The sequence below is a fragment of the Carettochelys insculpta genome, chromosome 21 (assembly GCF_033958435.1).
Source record: "Carettochelys insculpta isolate YL-2023 chromosome 21, ASM3395843v1, whole genome shotgun sequence".
In the NCBI taxonomy this organism is placed as follows: Eukaryota; Metazoa; Chordata; order Testudines; family Carettochelyidae; genus Carettochelys; species Carettochelys insculpta.
Genome location: NC_134157.1, coordinates 17,095,999 through 17,121,026, shown reverse-complemented (window position 1 = coordinate 17,121,026; position 25,028 = coordinate 17,095,999). Strand labels below are relative to the sequence as shown.

The 25,028-nt window shown below is 44.1% G+C and overlaps 1 protein-coding gene across 1 annotated transcript; it reads right to left on the bottom strand.

Moving 5' to 3' along the window:
• Positions 1 to 297: 297 nt before the first annotated feature.
• Positions 298 to 23,825, bottom strand: WDR5 (WD repeat domain 5). The gene is made up of 14 exons (XM_075015483.1): positions 23,744 to 23,825; positions 19,836 to 20,026; positions 17,916 to 18,024; positions 15,487 to 15,560; positions 14,011 to 14,100; positions 13,200 to 13,289; positions 11,992 to 12,075; positions 10,742 to 10,797; positions 10,252 to 10,298; positions 8,035 to 8,110; positions 6,438 to 6,471; positions 5,891 to 5,965; positions 5,206 to 5,293; positions 298 to 4,051 (listed from the first exon to the last, which is right to left on the bottom strand). The coding sequence occupies exons 2-14, from the start codon at positions 19,914 to 19,916 to the stop codon at positions 3,951 to 3,953; spliced, it is 1,005 nt and encodes a 334-aa protein (XP_074871584.1). The 5' UTR covers positions 19,917 to 20,026; positions 23,744 to 23,825; the 3' UTR covers positions 298 to 3,950.
• Between the last annotated feature and the right edge of the window lie 1,203 nt (positions 23,826 to 25,028).

The following is a 25,028-nucleotide window of genomic DNA, read 5'->3' as shown; positions in this document are numbered from 1 at the left end:
GGCTGAGGTGCCTGGCTCGGGGTATGGGGTAAGAGCAGGGGGCTGGTGGTGCCTAATTTTGGGGGAGGGGAGTAGCTCACGTGGCCAGCTCACAGCTTGCAGAGGGGAGGGCACCATGCTGAAAAGTTTGGGAAGCACTGCTCTAGCTGAATCAGCAGTCTTGAACCGGTAATAGGTATTTGCTGTAATGAGGTAAAACATTGACAACATTTGGAAACAGCATTCAATAGGGTAGGCAAAGCAGGTAGAATGCAATAGCAACAGAGCGAGGCATCGTGGAAAGAGGGGAGGTTACTACCCATAGCACAAAAACCAGGAGAGTTTATTTCAAAAACATTAAGAAATTACATTCAACTGCGTAAATGGCATCTTACAGAAAACAATATCCTGTGAGGATTCTTCTTACATGATGCTACTGGTACACAAAGCAATATGAGAGTGGGGTGGAAATCAAACTGGGGATACAGTACAGGTTGAACTTCTCTGGTCCAGGATTCTGTCCCAGTAGGACTACAGATGTTGCTGGACCAGAGGGCCCCAAGCGAGGTGTGGAGCTGGGATCCTGGCCCTTGGGGCTCGCCTTGGAACGTGGGGGCACAGGGCTGGCAAGAGAGGCTTCTGGCCAGGACCAGGAAGCCTGGTGACCCAGGACAGAGAGCCTAGAGTTTGTCAGCAGCAGCCAAAATTGATCTGACCTGGTTTGGCACTGGTCAGGTCCGATGTTCCCTGTAAGCTGAACACTTGGGTGGCTGCCCAGGAGTGATTTAGTTGAAGCCAACTGGTTAGCAGAGCATCCACAGCCACCCAAAGCCGGCGGCATGTCTTTCTACTGGTGATGCAAATCCACTCATGCCTTGGGTGCACATAAAATTTATTCCACCCATGGATGGAAAATATTAAAAGGAACAATGGTCAGGTCCCACAGGTGCTGCGCCAAGGAGTACTGTGAGTGGCTGCAATTAGAAAAACACAGACGTAGTAAAGAGGCTTAACAGCCTGTTCGATACAGCCCAACTTGAACCAGTATTTAGGCAGGAAAAACACCGAAGCTTAAGTGTCACATCATATTAGATGGTACAAGGAGTGGAGAACCTAGAAAAACCACATGCCAAGACCACCACCTCTGTCAGATTTGGGCATATTCTGCACCCACTTCTTTCCACAGGTCCACGTTCTGATAGGCTAAATCACATCCCTATTGAGAGAGGCCATTAGAAATTACTGCCATTTATTAAATTAAGAAGAGCTACATAAAAATGTTGACACCCAAACTAAACCTGATTATTCAGAAACTTCCATGATTAGCAGATGGCCTTATCATCCCAGTCAGCACAGAAATTGTTCTACAGATGTTTTTCCAAGAGCATCAGGCTTACACATGGAGCTCTCTTTACTTTCCAGAAAGCCATCTCATGTGTGGCAGAATTCCACAGTAACTTTTGCATGTGTACACTTGGATATCATACATGTATCAACATCCCAGTACAAACATCGGCTTCCATAGCCCTGTATCCACACTCTTCCCTTCAGATCATCTGCCCACAAGGATTAGTGGCTTCATTCTATTTAAGCATCCTGAACTCCCTTGCACTGTAACTTGTGGTTAAAATGCTCTGCCTTTCACTACAGGTTGAACCACTCTAATCCAGAATGTTCACATCCAGCAACATCTGTAATTGAGCATGTTTTTATTTAGCTGCACAATCACTTATCATGGATGCGGCCAAGGGTCCCATAAAGTTTGTTCACAGCCACCAGTCCTGGCTCTATGTTCTGTGCTGTTATTTAGCTATAATTTACCCCAATGTCTTCTAAGAGCCCAGTAAGCAGTGACAGTGTTGGAAATGTGCTAGACAATACTGAACTCCCATGGTCTGGCAAATTCTTTCCATTGGCACCGGTCAGGTCCCCAGGGTGCCAGCGTAGAGAGGTTAAACTTGTACCAACTGAAAGATCCCTCCTCACAGGAAACACATGAAGCCTGCGCTGCATATGTGAATGTTTAAGTCTGATGCAAGAATTGGATACTTTTGCCTCCACAAAGAATACTAGACAAGGAAAAAACTCTCTCATCTTCTACCCCACCAAAGTCTTGTTTTTTGGCAGTAGTTTGCCTGGTTTTGGGCAATAGGGTTTTTTGTCACAATGTTCAAAAACTAAACCTCCAGCTAGATCACAAACTTCTGTTTGCCTTCTGGAAAAGCTAGTAATCCTTTAACTCTGCAATTCTTTAGCATTGGAGTTTTGCTCCCTTTCAGACAGCAGAACAGCCAGAATTCTCTTCACTTTAGTCCCTAGGTCACATGTTGCCTCAAGCTAATAGTAATTTACAGATACTTAAAAGACTGACAAGGAAGAGGGAGAAAAATTGTCCTTCTTGGCGTCTGAGGATAGGACAAGAAGCAATGGCTTAAACTGCAGCCACGGAGGTTTAGGGTGGACATTAAGGAAAACTTCCTAACTGTCAGGGTGGTTAATCACTGGAATAAATTGCCTAGGGAGGTTGTGGAATCACCATCACTGGAGATATTTAAGAGCAGGTTAGACAGACACCTATCAGGGAAGGTCCAGCTGGTGCTTCGTCCTGCCGCAAGAGCAGGGGACTGGAGTCTATCACCTCTCAAGGTCCCTTACAGTTCAAGTGTTCTATGAAGCTAAAGAGTCCTTCAATGTAACTATCTCTGATGGCTTCTTCCAAGTATGCCTAGACTGGAGCTATGCTCATTATTTTATCCCTCCACGGATAGAAGTCTAGCCCAGCCTATGAGATAATGTGGTTGGTGATCTGGTAAAACTTCTGCAGCACAAATGGATTGCAAAAACAGTTTTGGAAGAAGTCTTGTGAGCTGAAGGGACACGGACACTTCACAATAGCGAACTCTCACCACCGGCATACACATAAAATCCCACCTTTTTATTATGGCATATGGTTCTGGTTTGGATGTGTCAATACCACACTAGTGTGACAAAAAAAGGGAAAGACAGAGCGAGGCTGAAATAGATACAGAATCATGCCATTAGCAACACAGGCGAGATGATGGATTTCCAAGATACAAAATGGTTTGTTTGTTTTTCTCTACACTGAAATAACTTTACAATATTTTGTAGGGGTTTTTTTTTTCCACTAGAGAAAGAAATGTCAGATATGCTGAGAACAACTACAAGCAGTAATCATTTTAATGGTTAACAGAAAAAAAAGCTGTAACTTTGTTCTATAACAGCATCTATTAAACACACGTAACAAGAGGTAAGCAACTATACAGAAGTAAGAGCAGATATTTCACCACAGGAGTCTGAAAAACAGGCAGGGTGGGGGATTCTGGAACTGGATGGTTTTATTTGGTCACAAAGTTTGAGCTGAGTGTTTAAAATGAGGCATCCTTAAAGATGCAGCACTCCTATTAAAACAATAGAGAAACTTCTGATAGACTAGAACCTACCGGTCTGCAAAAGAATTAAAAAAAAAAATTAGACATTTAAAAAAAATCCAAGTATTCCTACTATTACCATTTAACTTACTGTTACAAAACAGACCGGCAGCTCCTCCTTAAGCAGCAACCAGACAGCCAAGGAGTAATGCCACCTTCAGCACAAAGTACAGTATCTCTGGAGCTTCCCATATAAGGCTGATGCTCCTAAAGCAATGTTAGAACGATCTGTTTGTCTGCCAAGTGATCAGGCACGAAAAAGAGACAACAAGGGCCTCCTTTTTTTTTTTTTTTCCCACCACGCTGCCCGGTTCTAGCAACAAGCTAAGACATTCTCTTTGGGCCAAGACTAACAGAAACCACTTTCCCAACCATTCTTCAGGTTTCCTGCCAACCTGGGATTTATCATTATTATTCTCATGTGGGAGGGAGGGGCTCATTTTTTTCATTTTTTTTTTCTTTTTCTTTTTTTTTTAAAAACCACAATTTTCCTGACAGTCTGTAATGTGATCCTGGAAGTGTTTAACAGTCACTCTTCCACAGTTTAATTGTTTTGTCGTTTTCTAGTGCCGCAGATGCAATGATGTTCTCTGTTGGGTGACAAGCTGTTGAGATCACAACATCTAAATAACAGGAGAGAGAGAGAAACATTTATGCCAGTCCAAATTTCTTCAGTTCAGAGGAGGTATTTTCAACTCAAATGAGCACAGCCGCCCCATGACAAGGCATGGCCAAGTTGTGTCTCTACAGCAGATACTGATGTACAAATATGATAACTTTAGGACATCTGATCTGACCTTTACTCAATAAAAGCAATGTTATAACATTAGGGGTGTAATGGGCCAACCCCAACTGTGCACTTAATTGTTGGAAAGTGGGTGGAAGTTTATACAGTATTACAGCAGGCAGAACTCAGGGACTTATTTCACAGCAGTAATGTATTAAAGAACCAGACGCAGTGTTCTGACCACATTTCAGGCTTACGGTTCCTTGGTGTAGGGACAGGTAACACCACACCCAAAGCAAACAGACAACGGATTAAGCCACAAGCGGCCCAAACTCAACTGAAAGCCCTGATCCTCCAAAGACTTCTGCACATGCTTCACTTTACAGAGAGGGAACACTCCCCACTTGCTTCAATGGGCACAAAATGAAACTCATGCACCGATCTGCAGGCTATGGCTTTAAGATACTTAACATGCAAACCTTTAAGCACACGCATAATTCTATTCGCACAGGTCATGCCCCCGAGTACTCACATAAGTGAAGTCGAGCACACGAATGGGCAGGACATAAGCATTCAAGACTCTTTACAGATGGGATCAGTGCATCTGAAAGATGCCGCAAGCTCACCTAGAATTCACTCGTCAACAAACGTGGCTTTGGGAGCAGCCCACGGCCAACGTTTCCTGAAAGCAATGCTGATTATGAGGTGCCTTATGTCAGGCACTTAAAGGTTGCACAACACTTGGGAAAAACTTGTCCCATTTCTTTACATCTAATTCAATTAAAACAATGTTTTTGATCACCAGTATCGCCATAATTCCTCTAAATATGCCCATCAAGTGTCAGGGAAAACACAGCGTGGGCTCTAATCATGCCTCATTCAGACAGATTTTTCTACTAATCCCATCTGTCCAATTCTAAACACATGGGAGTTGACACGAGATTCTTCTAATTTACTCCATCAAATTAATCTTAAATGCTGTGTGCTTGTTATTCAGTCAGGGAAGTAATGTTTAATCAATATCAGCATTAACAAAAAGCAGATTCATACCTGTGTGTCCTTGTAATTTCTGTACAATCTCTTTTGTTTGGAGGTTCCATATATAAACCAGGTTATCTTCTGAACCAGACACAATCCACTGTGTGTGGGCCGGGGGGCAAGGGGCGGGAAGAGAAAAAGAAGGCAAGAGAATAGTTAGTTACTGAACTGCCATTTTAGTCTTTCCTGCCCCCCGCCCAGTTTCAATTGCTATTTACTCTATATACTATCAGCAGGGGAGCTGTGTTAGTGTTTATTCACAAAAAACAGTAAGGAGTCCTGTGGCACCTTGAATACTACCACATTTACTTGGGCATAAACTTCCGAGGAGGTCTCTGCCCACAAAATCTTAACTCAAATATATCTTTTAGTCTTTAAGGTGCCACAAGACTCCTTGTTGTTTCTGCTCTACATCGGTTCATATTCCACCCTCGTCACCATAGTAAGTTAAGATTCTAGGGGAATGAAACCTTGGGGCTCTTGCTTCTATTATAATCTCTCCTCATTGCTTGGAAGTTTGCAACATTAACTGTAGCATGTGTTAGACTGGGCTCCAGAATACAGTTGTGGACTCAGGGCAGGACAGCCTTTATGGGACAAACATTACAAGAGATGTGCAGCCTCTCCTCAATTTTGAGGAGAAAAATAAACCCTCCAACGCACCAGCATCACTAAGAGCAGCTCAGTAATGACCAACCTTTCCACCAGTGACGGAGAAGTTTGCAAATATGCAGTATTTCTCATTCTTGTGACCTGTGTATGTCTTCAGACACTGGAAGTGAAGAGCCAAAAGGCAAAAACTGTAAGTGCAGGTAGGAATAAGATATCTAGCAGTCAAGGAAAAACTCCCTTTGTAAGACAAACTAAATATATTGGTGCACATTTCCCACCCCATCAACTCATCCAAAGGATTCAGAGGGAATCCCTGCCCTAGAATGCTAACCAATCACTTTGCTGGGAGGGGAAAAGGACTGCAATTTCTCTAACAACCACAGAAAAATAATTTACCATTCAGGAAACACAGAATCAAAAATCTCAGGGCATCATAAAAATGTAAAAGAACTTTTAAAATTATCCTGTTTAGTCTAGTACTATAGAAAAGGGACTGTAATAAATGTCATTTATAGTAATTATATTGTACAGGTGACAGAGAAAAAGCTTAAATCTTATGGATGGTATTTGGAAACCACTCAAAGTGAGCTACAAACTACCTAGCACTTCACAGTAAGAGACTGAGATTGTACCTTTCCTTTGCTGTAGTCCCAAAGCTTCAGTGTGCTACAAAACAAAAGGAGAACAAGGCTTTTGTGTTATTTCACTTATGATTTCATGGTACATACAAGTTTTCCCATATTAGAGCTTCCCAGAGTCTACATGAGTCATTCCGGTTTGGCTTGGGAATGCAGAGTTTCAGCTAACCCAACAAGAATTGGATTTTATCAACGTACCATTTGTATTCTTCTCTATGAAAAAAAAATGGAGCACATCTTTAAAAATGCATTTTGTCAAGTTTGCTCATCCTCTTCTCTTGATGTGTGAACAGACACTACGAAGTGGCATGCGATTGACAGCTTAAAATGTGTGGGGGAAATGAACGAAGGAGCTGCACAAAACAATTCTCAACTCTAACAAATTTTGTCTGAAGCAAAATCAAGCCAGAACCACAAACTCCCTGCAGGTAGGCAGATGAAGGGACTTTGTACTGGAGTGACAGCTTTTAAATGACACAGGAGAAAGTATGATATATAATATTTCACAATCTATTTGGCAGCCTATGTGAAATTAGTCACTGGTTTCACACACACACACACGCAAACACAAAAACTCAGCCACATTCAAGTATGGGGCAATGTTGACTCCCCTCATTCAGCCTGCAAAATAGCCTTAATGTAGGGTTTTTTGGCACTCAAAGGGTAAAAAGAGAAGGAACAATCCTGTCATGTCTTTTATAAGCCTTTCACGGATAACCACGTGACTTAAGGATGGAGGATTCCCATGATGACAACAGCAATTAATACTCAAGGGTGGAGAATAGTGCCTGGCTCATTCTTGTTAGCAGTGGCCCTGGAAATATTCCAGTCGGAGAACTCAGCAATAGAACCAATCCACCTGCACAGCTTCTCTGCTTTGTACACACAGCTACTGTTACATTCCTGCCTTTGTGTGAGACTTGCAGCCTTTGATGGTGTTACAAGAGAACCAGCTGATCAATGCAAAGATCAACTTCCTGATGAAGGCTCTGAAAAGAGGCAAAGCTAAGAGTGCATGGAGTATTTCAACAACAGTGCTCTCACTACCAACAGCATAAACTCTGCTGATGTTACTAACACCATAATTCCTGGTGGACTGGATAATAGAAGTTTGACAACAAGTATGAGCCTACCTGAGTGACAGCCCGCTGGCTAAGGAGAGCGAACCAGAGCTCTGCCATACCAGTGGCAGCAGGAAGGGTAATTGGAGCTGGCTGAGTAAGCCCACACCTGAGAGGTAAATGGCGAACAGCTGCAGGCCTGGTTAGCCGCAGGACTATACAAACATGGCAGGAAGGAAGGAGAGGGAGATGAAAGGGAGGAGCCAGGGAGTAGAAGGCTGTGCTCCCTAGCTAACTGCAGGGGCTAGCAGTCTCTGAGCTGAACTTCTGTATATAGAAGGTGGTGGGAAGGGACATGGACAATAAAGGGCACAGATGTTTGCTCAGGAAGAAGGTCTGACTGTTTTGTGGGTTTCAAAGGGGCCAGTGTGAGAACCTGTTACAACCCATCACAAGAATAATACAATAGCATGAAAAAGGTTGCATTTGAAGTTGATGAGTGCACGTTAAGTGTTTTTTGCAATACCTACTTGTCCAGAGTTGCTGCTAATATGTATTTGCCATTTGGTGAGAACTTCACAAAAGACACAGGAGGGTTATCATCATCTGTGTTGGAAATACAAGTTTTTATGCAGAATATGGTGAAATGTTTCTCTCATGGACCAAGCACTTATTGTGACAACACAGACCTAAAGCAGATTACAAAAGCCAACTTCAAGATTAGTTATGTTTTTGTTTGGCTCCCATTTTATATTTCACAGAAAGGGGAGATATGGGGAATAAGGTAATGTGAAATAATTCATTAAGCCTGTGTCTACACTAGCCCAAAACTTCGAAATGACCATGCAAATGGCCATTTCGAAGTTTACTAATGAAGCCCTGAAATACATATTCAGCGCCTCATTAGAATGCTGGCAGCCGCGGCACTTTGAAATTGACACGGCTCGCCGCCATGAGGCTCATCCAGACGGGGCTCCTTTTCGAAAGGACCCCACCAACTTCAAAATCCCCTTATTCCTAACAGCAGATAGGAATAAGGGGATTTCAAAGTTGCCAGGGTCCTTTCGAAAAGGAGCTTCATCTGGACAAGCCGCGCCAATTTCAAAGTGCCGCGGCTGCCAGCATTCTAATGAGGCGCTGAATATGTATTTCAGCACTTCATTAGTAAACTTTGAAATGGCCATTTGCATGGCCATTTCAAAGTTTTGGGCTAGTGTAGACATAACCTAAGAAGAATATTTAGATTACTTACATTTTATCATCTGGAAGCCAACCTTCCCCCTCCTGGGTTAACCATCCCTATAGTCCACAACATGGCTGTAGAAATCATAAGTAAGGCTCTACTTAATTTGCCATCTTGCAGATTATGCAATATTAGGCTTCCACCAGTGTTCCCTGTAAGCTGTACGCTTGTGCAGTCACTCAGGAGGGAGGCCACTTCTGCCTCGGTGATTAGTAGAGTGCCTGCAGTTACATTTGTGCTTCTCCTGGTGGTGCATATTCACACGTCTCAGTACACACAACAAAATTTATTATGCACATGGAAGCTGAAAAAAATCTGCACATGGATGGAAAGTTTAGAGGAACACTAGCTTCCACGACAATTTCTGTTTTAATTAGCTTACTTTTCCAGAGTTGACAATCTTGCATGGATTTTGAATATGCAAATAGTATTATATTAACATTCAATGCCTGTAAAATGTTAACAGCTAAAGTAACTGGATCAATTTCCACAGTAGGTGCACTAAGAATTTTAGTATTCTGAATTTTATATTGTACCATTGACGTCTTTTCTTAAAATGAATAATATAGTTGCACTAAAATGTCTCATTAGAAATTAGCAGACATAACACTTGAGTGTTTGTATCATTCCAGAAATTTTTCCCTTAAATAGATCTTTTGCCAGAAATGGGGAACAGGCGACAGAGGATGATCACTTGCTGATTACCTCTTCTGTTCATTCCCTCTGGGGCACCTGGCATTGGCCACTGCTGGAAGACAGGATACTGGGCTAGACAGACCCCTTATGACCACTCTTATGCTCTTCCAAATTACCGCCATTAATAAAGGTCCACTATTACATTTCTGTAACTTTCAATGTCTTATTCACAACTTAGCCACAATTGCGTGAAGATCACTCTGTGATTCAAGTATGAGCTTAGTCATAAAACCATTAGTCTAACAGACACACCTTGCTGCCAAAGTACGTCCATTGTTAACATTAGAATGTGCAGTTTTGGCCATCTCACTTCCTGTTAACGTTAGAGTCTGGTAAACAGAAGCACAACAGGCATTGTTCAACGGGCTGCCCCTGTCTTAAAAAGGGTGTTCATTCTCTAACACCCGCAACCCTAATCTGTTAACACATTCGGTCTCCTCCCACCGCCATGTTCTACTGCATTGGAGAGTACGGCTATCATGTCTGAAAGTTGAAATGAGACTTTTTTGCCACAGCAGTTCGAAGCCGTTTAGTGACTGGCAGAAAACCTGACGTTACCGGTATTTAAAATGTATTAGTAGCACACACTGGACAATATCCCAAACCTAAGAATGTTTCCTACACAGGTGAGAAAGGATATGTCCCCTTAAAGCAACAGCAAGGATAGAAAGGACAGCACAAAGAGAAGGAAAAGGGAAACCAAAGCCAATAAGAAAACCCCCTAACAGCAGTCAAAGCCATGCTGCATATTTCATATTCTATATAGTACACCAGAATCAAGCACAGCACACGCATTTTCCTTGCTTACCAATCAGTGTTTTTAAGCACTGCCCTGATGCTGTATCCCAGATTCGACTTGAAAAAAAAGAGAGACATTAATGTAATACATTCCATAGCTACAATATCAATTTATACATTTATATTTTAACCACAAAGTCATGATAGAAATGTAAAATAAAAAGAATCTACTTTCTTTTTTTTAAAGCAACTTTTGTAGAAGTAGAACCCTGAAAATCCACAGATAGCTTTATATCAGAAGATGTAGAAATCCATGGCTCACTTTTGCAAGTATGGATGCAGACGTAGATACAAATTTTGTATTTAGAACCCTGCAAATCTGTGGCTATCCACTTTCTATCCAAAGGTATGTGCATCAGTGGACGTCAATCTAAATATCCACTGCTCAGTTTTGCAGATACAGATGAGGATACAAATTTTGTGTCTGCGCAGGGCTTTCTATATATAGAGCCTAAAAGGCTATGGAATAACACAAATGTGACTGAAAAATAAGCACTTACCAGAGACCATCATAGCTACTTGACACTATCAGGGACCCATCACGGTTAAAATGCACCTGTGGTTTTACAGTTGGGGGAAAAACAGCTGTATTCATGTTTATGAAGAACTTACATTTGAAAATAATTTATCTCCCGAGTAGTACATTGTGTCCCTATTATCACAGTTAGTAAGCTGCCATTCATGCAGACGGTGACTAGAATCCAACAATACGATGATGGGTGCCGAAAGTTCAGACATATCAGGTTAAAAAGAACACTCTGGGAATTCTACTATAAGTCAGCCTTGTGCAAGTCTAATGCCTCATTTGCATTGCCTGCTTTTTTTTTTCCCCAGCATGATTAGTTATTTCAGTTATTCAGGTAATGAATGGGCAAATAGATTGAGACTAGCTGGTAAGTTTTCCTAACAATTATTAGACTGTTTAAAGGGTGTCTTAAAACATTAAGACCTTAATTGATTCACTGCATGAATATAGTGAGGAATTTTGCCAACAGCAGTGGGGCCACATTAGAAGAGTGCATGGACACAGCATCTGGTTATACACGCACTGTAGTCTTGCTCATTTATTTTTGTCAGTTACCCAATTGCGTCCCACAAAGCTAGTGACTTAAACATACAATATGGGCGGGAGGATTGTAAGAGAAATCCCACAAGTTTCTGGTGAGCATTGTGAGCCATGCTTCATTTTAATACGAGAGCCATGTGTTCAGAGCCACCACAGCTCAAGACGTCTGAAGCTCAGAATTCTGCTCACCCCTGCTTCTTCTGTTTTGTAACATGTCATCCCTGTTAAGAGCTGCACACCTTCTCTTTTGCCTACTGTGAATGGATGAAGTTTGAGTCACTTTCATTCACTGATTGGACAAGACTTTAAATGAAGTTTATTTCGGAGTGCGCTTGTTCTACCCCCGCCCCCTCAATGATTTAGAAAAACAAGCAAGTTATGGAGCAAACCAAGATGTACAGCAAATTCTGATTTCCATTGAGCCAACTGGACAGCAGCCACAATCTGTGCTTTTATAGCAGATGCTGCTTATCACAATGCCCAGAGGCAGAAATCCATTCTAGGGTGGTAAGTATTGTTCATCAATACCCTTACAAATCGCCACATGGCATTTGTTTTGCAGTGTCCTTCACCAAGGGGCAGGCAGAGAGCAACAGTGAGATGCTGCTCTCTTCTTTGCAAACTAAAGAAAAAGCTCTGCTAAACACAAACATGTCAGCACGTTAATGTATCGAAGACACTTACAGCTGAAACTGGGTCAGAATGAGCAGGCAGTGTCTTGAGGCACTTCCCCGTTTTCACATCCCATATCCTCACGCTTTCGTCAAACTGAAAATCAGAGGACAAACGCACTCGGTGATTTTCAAATGCACTCTCTCCTTAGCTGTACAGCCCAGACCACAAGAACAGATTAACGGGTTTCGTCAGGGAAAGCAAAGAAATACACATGATTACATTCCTCAAGCATCCAGACTTATTTCTGCTTGGGGGTAACCCAGCTTTTAATGTAATTCCTCTTCCCTGATAGTCACTGAGTACTGTTCACTTAGCGTGAGGATCTTCAAAGGCACTAAACCCTAACCTTCATGCTTTGCACTTTTGATGCTTCCTGTGCCAATCACAGGGAGCTTTATGAATTTTAAGCTCCAATATTCATGCAAGGAATCTAGTATTTATCCCTAGCTTACAGACAAGGTATTTCAGGTTTAATGACTTTCCTCAAGGTGACACAGAGAGCTGGAACAGATGAGACAGGAGAATCCAAGAGCCCCTATTACCAATCCCTTCAACATCCTGGTATTCACCATAACTGCTTGGGCAGCCACACAGGAGATTCAGATGCCGCTCAGCTGACTAGCAATATGCCTGCAGCTAGGTGCTTTGTTTCTCCTGGCGGTGCACATTCACACCCGCCGTGGTGCAGAAAAAATTATTCCACACATGGATGAAAACGATTAGTGGAAACATTGCACAAGGCACATGCATCCTGCTTCTCAGCAACAGAGCAAGCTGTTGAAATTGTACAAAGCTACATTTCAGTGATACCCTAGGATGCAGAAAATGGTGAGAGAAAGGCATCTTCCAAAGCAAGTGCAGACGCTGTATTATGAAGATGCAAAGAGCTACTATTGCCTAAGTTTTTGTGGCAGAGCAGCACTCAGCACCTAAATAACGCTCTGCAACAAGGTGAATGTAACTATGCTCATGGTCCATGTTGTCCTCTCAAGTCAGAAGAGCCTCTGGAGTTTGACCTATAGCCAGCACTTTGGGGCTCCACCCACAGCCGTAACCTCTAACTAGACTGGGCTAAGGTCTTTGATTTGGGCCCAAGAGCCAACTTGGCAGTGATGTTAACAACTTTCCCTTTAAAACTTCATTATTTGCACATTGTGCATGGTGAAATCTCTGCAGGGTGTATGCGACTGTAATCCAGAGAGAGCACATTTGCTTACCGATCCTGAAACAATGAGGTTGGACTGTGGGTTGAAGTTGCAGCAGAAAACATAGTTACTGTGCCCCTTCAGGGTCTTCAAACACTTGCCCTGAAATCAGATTTACATTATTAGAGTCAAATATGCACAGAGTAGATTTACCAGTAACCTTCCACACATTCCAGGTTCCACTGATGACCTGTGTTTAGGACTATTCGTACTGTGATAGAGGGAAAATGTGGGGTTAAATTTCTACCCAAACTCTAGGCTTCTTAAAGAACGAACATACCTACCCACAAGTTTTTACAGGGTGGGAATAGTTAAGCAAAACAAAAACAAAGGGTTTCCAACCCCAACCCTGCCCCTTTCTTATTGTGCATTAAGCTGATTAGAGACAAGTGAAAAGAACTAGCTTATTTTAATTGCTAATGCAGAAAGAAAGCAAACTACACCACTGGTGAAAAAACAACGACAAATACTCCATTTTGGAGGCAGCTTTCTCAGATGAAGGCTGTTGTCTCTCCACTGCTACATAACGCCTAGAAAGTCATGGTGCCATCTATGAGATGATCACTGTAGCCAACCAGGCAGTACAAGCTCCAGCCTCTCAAGATCAGCTGGACGTTTCTGACCAACGTAACTCACCCCTTTGCAGTCCATTTCAAACAGCTGCTCAGCATTACTAAGCAGGGTCACAGAGGAGCATATATAAGAGGAGCCAAAGCTTAACATTCCTCCTCCAACAACCTTCACGTGTCAAATTAGCCTTCTTTATTTTAAGCTGCCCCAAGAGAGGACTGGGGAGAAAAGAAAACTCAAGCCCTGCCCTTACCGAGCTCACATCCCAAATTTTGAGAGTTTTGTCATCGGAGGCAGAAACGAGAAGGTTGGAATCTGATGACCATGCTACATCGGAGATACCCTGAAACAAAGGAAAGCAATTTAATGCTGCTCTTTGCTCACTTGCTCACGGCAGAACAGGTGAAGCATAGATAGGTTCAGTTTCTCATTTGAAAAAGAGAAAAGCAAGGTTACCTTAACTTTGGATAGTCTGGATAGAAATGGACCATAGCAACTTACCACTTCTTCCTCTTAACACAGGACAGTCAATGACTCCACAAAAATTTGAGCTTTGCAAAGCCTCGCATTGCAAGAACAGGAAACTGGTCCTCTTTTTGAAGCTCATAGAGTAATAACATGTAGCTGGATGGGAACCATTTCCATCCACACACCCCCTGGAGAGGGAATCAACCTTACTGTCTGCCTGAATCGATCAAGAGAGATTTTCAGAAGCACCTAAGTGACTTATAGGCAGTGTTCCCTGTCAGCTGAGCGCCTGGGTGAGATTCAGGAGAGATTCAGGTGCCGCCCAGCTGATTACCAGAGCGCCCAGTGCAGCCCACAGCTGGCAGCATGCTTTTCTACTGGTGGCGCACATTGTACATGCTTTGGTGCACATAACGAAATGTATTCCACTCACTCATGGAAAAAAATTAGAGGGAACACTATTTATGAGTGTAAGTCACATTTGCAAAAGTGACTCGGGCAGCTACTTCATACTGACTTTCAGTGACATTTAAGAGCCTGAATCTCAATGGAAGTGAATGGGTCACAAGCATCCCCTAAGTCACTTTTGAAAACTGGACTTCAGTACTTTGAAAAGTATTTTTTCATTTCCAAACACCAGATCTTCCTTCCTGAATTTCAGTGGGCAAAGCCATGAGAAGCGTCTGCTCCCGTAATAAAAACCCCACATTCTGATCCAAGTTCAAAGCAAATCCTGTAGGTGGAGCATTACACCATGTTGTTTGCCTAGGTGGAAGCCCAGCTGTTTAAACAGGTAGCGTTAGTGCTCCTGAAGAGCACGACTTTTGCACTGGCTGAGTATTGTGCATATAGGTGGTTCATCAACAGTACAGGCCCAGGCCTTCACCCCCACACAGGCTTGGGAGCAGTGTTCCCTGTAAGCTGAGTGCTTGGGCAATCGCCTTACAAACATTCAGGTGCCACTCAGCTGATTAGCAGAGTACCAACAGCCAGCAGCGTGTGTTTCTACTAGAGGTGCACATCTCCATAGTCCTTGCTGCACATAACAAAATTTATTCCAGCCATGGGTGGAAAACATCAGAAGGAACTCTGTGTGGAAGGGAGTTTGCCATATGGACAAATGAACCATACCCCCAAATGAGATCAAGCAATTTATTTTCACATCAGTTCAACCAATATATGATGCAATGCTGAACTGCAACTGCAGTCTAAAAAGCAGCTCTTTAGATTGCAGAATATTGTTCCAGAGTTCACCACTCACCAGTTTGTGACCAGATATTGTTTTTTCAAACTTGCCATCATACGCTCCCCAAATTTTAATTAGTTTGTCAGCCGCTAAAAGAGAAAAGATGCCCAATTAGTAAACAAGCAGTACTAACTATAGCTACCTTTCTCCTTTAAGGAGAGAGAAGTACGTTGGCTACTTCTCTGCAAACACTTGACAGTTTTCACTTTCAAGCACAGACTTCAGTGCACAAGGGAGCTTGTAAACATTAAATAACAAAGTTCCACACATGCCAGACTACAGAAGTTGAGATTAGATATACTGCCTTGAAAGTAAAAGGTCTCAAATAATTCAGTTCCAAAATTGGATCCACTCTAATTTATCTGACAAGCAGCGGACTTTGGTTTCTCATTGTTACAAGGAGATGTACTGCCAGTGAGGAAAAAAATGGCCATACCACACAAGTCACTAGAACACTTCTTCCTCTGAGAGAACAAAAAACTGATCTATCGTTTGGGCTGACATTTCTTAGGAAACAAATGTGCTACCCATGATCGTGTTAGCTTGTGCTCTGCAGTGGAGAAAGAGAGGTTGTTCTTTGCCAGATGTTAAGTTAGAGAACTGTTTAGGGAGAGTACTTCATATAGTACAAGCATTGGAATGGTCTACCCAGGGAAGTAGTGGAGCCTCCATCCCTGGAGGTGTTTAAGTTTCGGCTCGACAAAGCCCTGGCTGGGCTGATCTGATGGGTTTGATCCTGCCTAGGGCAGGGGGCTGGACTTGATGGCTTTTTAGGTCTCTTCCAGCTCTATTGTTCTATGATTCTATGATTCATACAAATGAACTTTGCTTCCTAGTACCTTCTCAGAGTACAGCAGACCCTTGCCATTCACAGAACTGCTAGTTGTGACTTTGTGTATTTGTGGGTCTCTCTTCTGTCTATTCCCATCCACAAGCCCCACCCCTTCCTCCTCCCTCTCCTGCACATTGCACCTCACCCTATGAGGGATGTGGCCCAAGGGATTATCAAGGGAGGGGCCCGTTGTGGAAAATCAACGGCATCCAGATTCTCCTGCACTGGTGGCAGTGGTGGTAGCTGTGGGGAAACAGAGCACTCAACAGGCACAGTCACTCCTCTTCTCCCGCTCTCAGTATTCACACGTTTCCCCATCCCTGGGGGTCTCGGAAACGTACACACCCCGAATGGCGAGGGTCTCCTTGTCCATATAACGGCAGTCACAATAAAGAGAATGAGCAAAATTGCTGCCCATTTCCAGAGGTCATGGTGATTTCAGTGGCCATCACCTTGAGTAGCAATCCCCTAAATTGCTTCTTTCCTCTCAAATGCTTTAGATTCAGCAGTGCCTTAGTATAAAGGTACGTGTTTCAAAAAGGAAACTGTCAGGCAGTTGTAATGACCACCTAAGAGAAGGTTAAATGAATATTGAAGTTGGCTTTGAGTTCCAGACAAATACTTGCCAAGTTCCTCGCCTCCTGTGTCTGCCTGTGACTTTCTTGTAAGTAGCAAGGTGAAACATACAAGACCGTCTCTCCAAGATGTTTTTACTTTACAGTGCCAATGGAGGGGAGGGAGATCCAGGAATCACTGAGTGAATTTCACCTCAGTGCACAGGAAGTCCGCTGGTTGCTCATGCCAGGCAAGCCCCAATTTAAAGGCTTCAACCAAAATTTAAGTGGAGCAAAGGGCTGCATGAGAATTAATTTCATATGTATCCACAGTGCATAACTTTGCATTCATTTTTGGAAAGTGGCTCAGTAGCACAAGTTAGGCACCTCAACCCCTTTGTTCAAGCCAGGCAGAAGATGATCTCAGACAACTGGACATAAAAGCCAACATCAAAGTGGAAGAAATGTAGCACTTTAAAGACTAACAATGATTTACTGGGTGATGACCTTTCATGGGACAGACCCACTTCATCACATCAATTTCATTTCCAATACAGACCGACCTTTATAAGGTACAGAGGACCAAAAAAAAAAAAAAACCCAGAAAAAACTTGCAATGAAAACTGACAAATCAAATAGGATTAAAGGAAGAGGTGGAGGGATGTTAATTGTCCCATCTTAGATAATTACAAGCATCAAAAGATTGGAAGCAGTCCTTGTAATGCGTGAGGAACTTAATGTCTCTGTTCATACCACATGTTAATGTATCAAATATGAATGTGTACTCTAACTCTTTAAAGTGCTACATTTCTGGTGCTTTGTTTTGTTGAAGTACAGACTAACATAGCTAGCTCTCTGTTACTATTCAACATCAAAGTGGGTTAGACTTTGGAACAGCCAGCTGAGTGCGTCCTCTTAAAAAATGAACCATGTGGTTACATTCCGCCTACTTTTGATCACTGTATATTAGGAATAGGCATTTACCCATCTTCCCAACAGGACGTTCACATTCACACAATTCAGAGAATAGGAAGGAATTAACAAAGACTGATACTTACAGGAACTAGCCAGCCACTCTCCATTGGGACTAAACTTTACTGACGAAACTGCCTTAGTGTGTCCTGCCAGTGTGAACTTCAGAGCATAGTTTGGTTTTACAGGTGCTGGCTGTAACAAGAGAGTCACATGAGTAAGCATAATGGAGTCTTTCAGTTGCTACTGCAGCATTAGCTGAGCCACAATGCAGTGCTCTGCACTGGCAGCCAATTCAGATGTAATCCTTTTAAAAAAAAAGAAAAAAAAAAAAAGGGAAAATGTTTCTAGCCCTTATGGTTATGACGGACGCCTGAGCCAGTCCTTTCTCCCTCAACTAACACACACACACACACACACAAAAATCAAACAATGGGTCAAATTCATCTTTGGTGTAACTCCAGCCAAGCCAGCATTATCAGGAAGGATGCTGACCCAAGAAGTCTAAAAAGTGTGAACTGAGCCACTGAGATCAGTGGAGGAACTTGCAAAGGACTTTCAAAACTTGGGGTTGTGCCTTTTGGCTTCTTTTTTTGATTGAAGATCTGAAAATCTCCCCCAAATCCCCAGCCACAATTATCTGATATTAGAGGTAGAAAACAGCATCCAATCCAACGTTCTTTAGCTTTGCTGAAAGTCTTTGGGGGGAATTTCAGAGTGATGCTACAAATTTTCACCTTCTTCTTAATGGGACAAGTATCTTTAACAAAGACATCCTCTCTGCCAAACATCCACAGGCATTTCTGAACAGTTAGTAGCAATGTGTTCCCTTCTCGATTGAGCTAATAAATCCACCAGTTCTCTAGTTGCCCTAGAGCTTTCCAATGGTAGACAAGACATGAATTTCTAGCGAAAAAGGCAATAAAATACTCTTTTTGGTAACAGCAACGAAGGGTCCTGTGGCACCTCATACACTAATAGAAAAGTTTTGAGCATGAGCTTTCGTGAGCACAGACTTTTTGGTAAGACTCTTAAGCCTTTTTCTAATAGCGCAAAACAAAAAAGGGCACAAGGCCATTTTTTAACTGTCTGCGAGTCACTTTTACATTAGCTATGTCACTTGAGATCTTTCCTAACAAAAATATTCAGCTACTCTGGGACCATGGGAACAGATTTGGTAGGAAACTACAACATTCCCCCCACCCAATCTGACTCCAATTGTAATGACTGGACATCATAATTATTTCTACTGCTAATTATAAGAAACTAAACTCCTGACAGGCCTCATAATGCCCTCCAGGCTAACTGGAAACCGTGATTATTATTTCAAGACAGCGTCTCCCAATTTCTCAGCGAAGATTTAATATTAATGTCACACCAATGTTACATTACTGTGATTACAAAGTAGTTACAATATATATTACACTATCTTTACAAACAATCTGAAGTGTTGCCATGAAACAAAATTACACATTTGAAGATATACATTCCCTTTCATGAATCAAAATCAAAATATTAATAATATTAATATTAATATTGCACCTGCATCAAAATCAGCGAAGATTTAATATTAATGTCACACCAATGTTACATTACTGTGATTACAAAGTAGTTACAATATATATTACATTACCTTTACAAATAATCTGAAGTGTTGCCATAAAACAAAATTACACATTTGGAGAGATACATTCCCTTTCATGAACGTCCCATATTAGTAAAATTCAATAAGCCACACTGGACCTCAGTTATCTATTTTGCACCTGCATCAAAATAAGATCTTTAGAGTAATAGCAGGAACCTTCTTGTTTGTTTTGTCCATGTAGCAATTAGCATAATCTTGGCTCTAAATAATGGTAGGAGAAAACCAGAATTCTTTTAATCCAAATTATTAAAATTCAGTTTTTAAATACCCTAGTTCTATTTGGAAATTTGCCAGTAAATGATGCAAGTAAATTTTCACATGTGCTGACAGACTAAGAGAGTGTTCTGAAATTTATATGCACCTTGGTTTGATTGGTTGAGGAGGAAGGAGTAGATTGTGCTTTGGTGGATTCTGCATCTGGTTTCTTCTCTTCTGTTGCCATGGTTCTCAAGCTAGCAAGTCAGACGTATGGGGCTTGAAGCGATGAATGAGTGTGCTGCTTCAAAAGGGAGCCTTTCCCACCAAAAGGGGAACTGCTCTAATAATGCAAACCTAGGAGAAAACGAAACCCCTCTGTTAGCCATTCAGAAAATTAGTTCAGCAGCTAAAAGAGGAGAATGAGCACAACAGTGCATCCAAACCATAATCCACGTCCCCACGTAACCAGTGGAAAAAATCATCAATTTGCAATTCTAGCTTGAATCCAGGAAAGCTGAGTTTTGGAAGAGGGGACTTAAATAAATACAGAATTAACGCAAAGTTTTGCGTCCAGCACGCTATACCATCTGCAAGGCTCCTCTCAACTCCCATTTTTATAAACCAAACTACAGAGCCTTTTGCTAGCCACATTGTGATTACTGTCCAGTCTCAGATACCAAATCACATTTAAACAGCTATGAGCACATTACATGAAAAAGAGCATCCACAAACAGTAAACAACTGCTGTGGTTGCCACAAGATGGTTAACCAGTGGTAAGAGAGGTGGTCCACACAATACCCTGAAAATACATTGTCTACAGCCATGGTGTCCAATATGCTTTCCATTCGCCACGTGTGAAACTGGACACCGTTGTGCGGTGGAGTGGCTCGTTAGAGACACACCCATGGAGCACACTCCGTGCACACGCCCCACCGCTTGGTGGGACAAGAGCGTGGTGGCAGCAGCGGAGATGGCTCCTCCTGCAGCTCCAGCAGCCCAAGGCTGCTCCCAGCGTGGCTCACCGGACGGCAGTGGCTCCAGCCATGGGGCAGTTCCAGCCGCAGGGCAGCTTGCACGGCTGCAGCTCCAGCGAGTCACCGGCAGTTTGCATAAGGGGTTGGACGCCTGGCTTGGGGAGACAAGAGGTTTCCTGGCTCTGGGGGAGGGGGGCAACACCTGGCTTGGGAGAGGGGCTGTGGCAATCATTAAATTGCCTTTGGACACCACTAGTCTACAGCATGCAAATTCAAGAATCTCAGTTATGGCATATTGCCATATTTTGCAAAGCTTCTTTGCACGGTCTCATTCAGCAACCCCTAAGAACACAACTGGGAGGATCTGGTGCATTCATTTCTCACCACACTCCCCAGACTGCCATTAAACTTTAATAGTTCTAACGCATAAGAGACACAGCAGGAAGTCGACAGGAGAAACTCTCCCATCAATTTCCCTTACTCCTCCCTACTCCGCAACAGTTAGGAGTAAGTACAAGGATTGATGGCAGAGCCCTGATGGTTACATTTAGCGTGTCCCCACTAGCCGCACTAAATCGAACCACAGAAGATCAATCCTGAATGGGTCGATCTTCCGGTAAGCATAGACTGACCCTGAAATGACAGACATGATACAAACCCCATGATAAGGTAACATGGCACACTCAGAACTCAAAATCTTATTAGCTTCCTCCACATTCTCAATTTTTCTATTGCAACCAAAGGTTGCCTTCCTAACTGCTTTTCAGAACAGCAAATCACGCTAATTTCCACCTTACACTTGGAAGACATTTCACCTGATTAAGAGCCAGCCTTATAGTAGTCTCAACAGACTCACTTCTGAAACAAAACCTGAAACCGCAGTACCAGTATCTTCAAACAGTGCTTACACTGCAGAGCGAAAAAGCCTCTACTGCAGTCCTGCCAGGTTTCAGCCCAACAATGGGAAGTATCTCAACCACCTACAAAAAGGGTGTGTTTTAATGTAAAAATTATTAGTGTTGCTACCACCAGTTCCATTCTGCTCGCAGTAGCTATATGTGGAGAGACAGCAGAGGTGACTAGTAGCATTTTTAGCACCATGTCATCCTTGAGGGCTTATGCAGTACAGTACTGGGAGAAACCTGTCTTATCTACAGTAGAGTTCTCTTTATTGGAGACGAGCTAGGAATAGGAAATTTTGGAAGAGATGTTTGGAAACTGTACATCAGCTTTTCAGTGTTTAGCTCTGTTTATGCTACTCAACATTCAGCACAGGAACAAGAGGCAGCTTTCTGCATCAAACAGCAGAAACAGTAATATTCAGTCCAGGTTTCCTGAATGGCAATTGGCTGACAATATGGCTAAGACTGAGCTCATGAAGAGTCTTATAACAAGCCCAAATCATTAACGCTTAAAGCTGCAACTGACTGAAGGGAGTACGAGATCTACTTCTGTACCTGTGCCAGTCCAGCCCCCAATCACCTACAGAAACCTGGGCACTCAGGATGAGACACACTGTACATGCCACATAACGAAGGGCAAGGGACAGGCTCTTTGCATGCAAGGAACAATGGCCAATGCAAGCGACCCAGAACCAGTACACAGAAGCTAGGCAGAGAAAAAAGGAATAAGGCATGTGCCCAAGACAGGGTACAGAGCTTGTGAACCAAAGAACAGAAAAGCTTGTGCATACAAAGCAAGATACAGATTATGGGTGCTAAAGAGGAGGCCAAACTCATGAACCCTGGACATGGGCTGGTGCATGCCCCAGCCTGGCACAGGAACTAGAGAGAGTGGAGCAAGTCCATGGATCCCAGGAGCTGGGGCTGTCTGCATGCCCCCTCCCTACATGGAAGATGGGGAGGGGACAAATCCAAGTACCCTGGGGGCAGGTCTATGCATCCCTGACATAGGAGCTATAAAAGAGAAAGGTCCATACACCCTCATGGATTCAAAGGAGAGAATCAGGTCTATTCGCCCTTGAGAAAGGCACTGGTGCATGTCCCCCAGCATGGAAGTTAAGTGGTAGGAAGTGGGCAGATAGGGGTATATGCCCTCCCCATGAGATCCAGGGAGGGAGCAGGTTCAGGTCCATGCACCCCAGAACAAAAGCAGCTGCATGCCTTCCCACCCCACACACGGGAGTTAGAGGACTGGTCCATACACCATCGGTACTAAGAAGGGGACAGATCCATATACTCCATGGCAAGGGCTGGTTCACATCCCCCCCGCCTTAGGGGCCAGGGAGGAAACAGGACCATGCACCCCAGGAGCTGGGGCTTGAAGGTAGGGTAGTGCATGCTCCCACACCCCAAAAGCTCAAGAGGCAGCATATCCAGGCATCCCAAGGCAGGGGGGCATGCACACCCCACAGGAGCAGGGAAAGGGGCTGGTGCATGCATGCTGGGTGGTAGGGCAGGGGCAAGTCCATGTGCCCTGGGGCAGAGGGTGCAAGCTCCCACCCCCAACAGGAGCAGGTAAAGGAGCTTGTGCATGCATCCTGGGGACTAAGGCAAGGGGCAGATAAGAGCAGCCCAGGGCAGGGGAGTGCATGCCCCCTCCACCCACACAGGAGATGGAAAAGGGACTGATCTGTGCACCGTGGGTGCTAGAGCAGGGGCAGATCAGGCACACACACATGTGAGCAGGTAAAGGGGCTGGTGCATGCACCCCGGGTACTAGGACGGGGGTGCAGATCGGTGCACCCCGGAGCGAGGGGGGGTGCACGACCCACACACGGGAGCAGGGAAAGGAAGTGACCCATGCACCCCGGGTGCTAAGGCACAGGGGCAAATCGGTGCAGCCCCCACACACGGGAGCGAGGAAAGGGACTGATCCATGCACCCTGGGTGCTAGGGAGGGGGGCAGATCGGTGTACCCCCACCCACACATGGGAGCAGGTAAAGGGACTGTTGCACGCACCCCGCATGCTAAGGTGGGGGCAGGCCCATGCACCCCGGGGCAGGGCGGCGCGCGCCCGCACGCGCACTACGTGGGCAGCCCCCTGGTCCGGGGCGGACGCAGCGCCCGGCACGCGCCCCGCAGGGCGGGGGAGGAGCGGCGGTGGTGGGAGCCTGCCCCCGCTCAGTCACTTACCGGGGGGGCGGGGTGCCACCTCCTCCTCGGCGGGGAGCAGGGCCGGGGAGGGGGGCAAACGGCCGCGGCAGCTCCGTGGCCGCCAGGCGGGGGAATATGGGACGGCGCATGCGCTAAAGGTGTAGGGGGGGTGTACAATGCCGCTCTCTCCCGGGGACGCTACGGCGAGACAGAAGGGACTTACGGAGTCGCCGACAGTACGGCAACGCCTTAAAGGGCCAGAGGTTTTTTTTTTTTGGGCGAAGAGTTGGCAGTCTGGAGAGTGGGAGCTAGAGATGGTTTGGTGGATTCCGGCTCCCTTTCCCGCCTAACCCGAACACAGCCGCCAGGCCAGGCGTGGATGCACACAGCACTCCTGCAGGGATCAAGGCTAGACTCTGCTAGGCACAGCGCAGGTCCACGTGTGCAAATCCCCTTGAAGTCACTCCACACCTGACCAAGCTATAGCCATCTACACTGGGCCAAGCATACATCCAGTGCTACCTCTGGGGAGGGGAGGTCTGACTTGGGGATGGCTTAGGCCACACGCCTGTCCGAATGTTCTATGGGCTGGATACAGGTGGGACCCTACGTGCTGTTGTCTTTAGTCAACACAGGTGACTCCAGTGAGGAAACCTCGGGCCCCAAACTGCACCCACTTTCTTAAACTATAAGGCAGGTCCCAGGGCTTTTGTGTCTTGCTGATTCCAGGTCAAATGGCTTCCATTGACAAACCGAAAGGTGGCTTTTGAGCACCCGGCCTTGCAAACTCATGCTGGCATCAGAGACCCAAGCTATGTTCTCTCACCTCAGTAAGACGCAACACCAGAACCGTAAGTGGCTCTTTAATGTGGCTCTTTCAGCTCTTTGCATCACATGATGCTAAAGCACTATGTGTTTTAATTATTTAACCAAGCTACGTAATTAGCCATGTAATTAATGCTTTTACTATGTTATGAACGAAATGTAAAACATTTTCCTTTAAAACGTTTTGTCTGTCATTTTGTTGGGAAAATAACGTATACATTCATACAGATATATTGAGGGCTAATTTGTCTCCCTTAAGGTCAGATTATTACTGTTATATGTTATTGTTAGTGATCTGCTTAAATCACTGAGAAATCACACATTTTTTGCAGGTTGGTTGTTGGGTAAATAGCTAATTTTCTGGTTGTGTTCATACAGCATATAGTATTGGACTGTACTTGTGTTAGGTTTGTAATTCACCATGGGGAAGGGAGTCTGCTAACCCAATGATTTTCAAGCTTGTTTTGCTGGGACCCCTTTGGAAAATAATTCAAGCTGT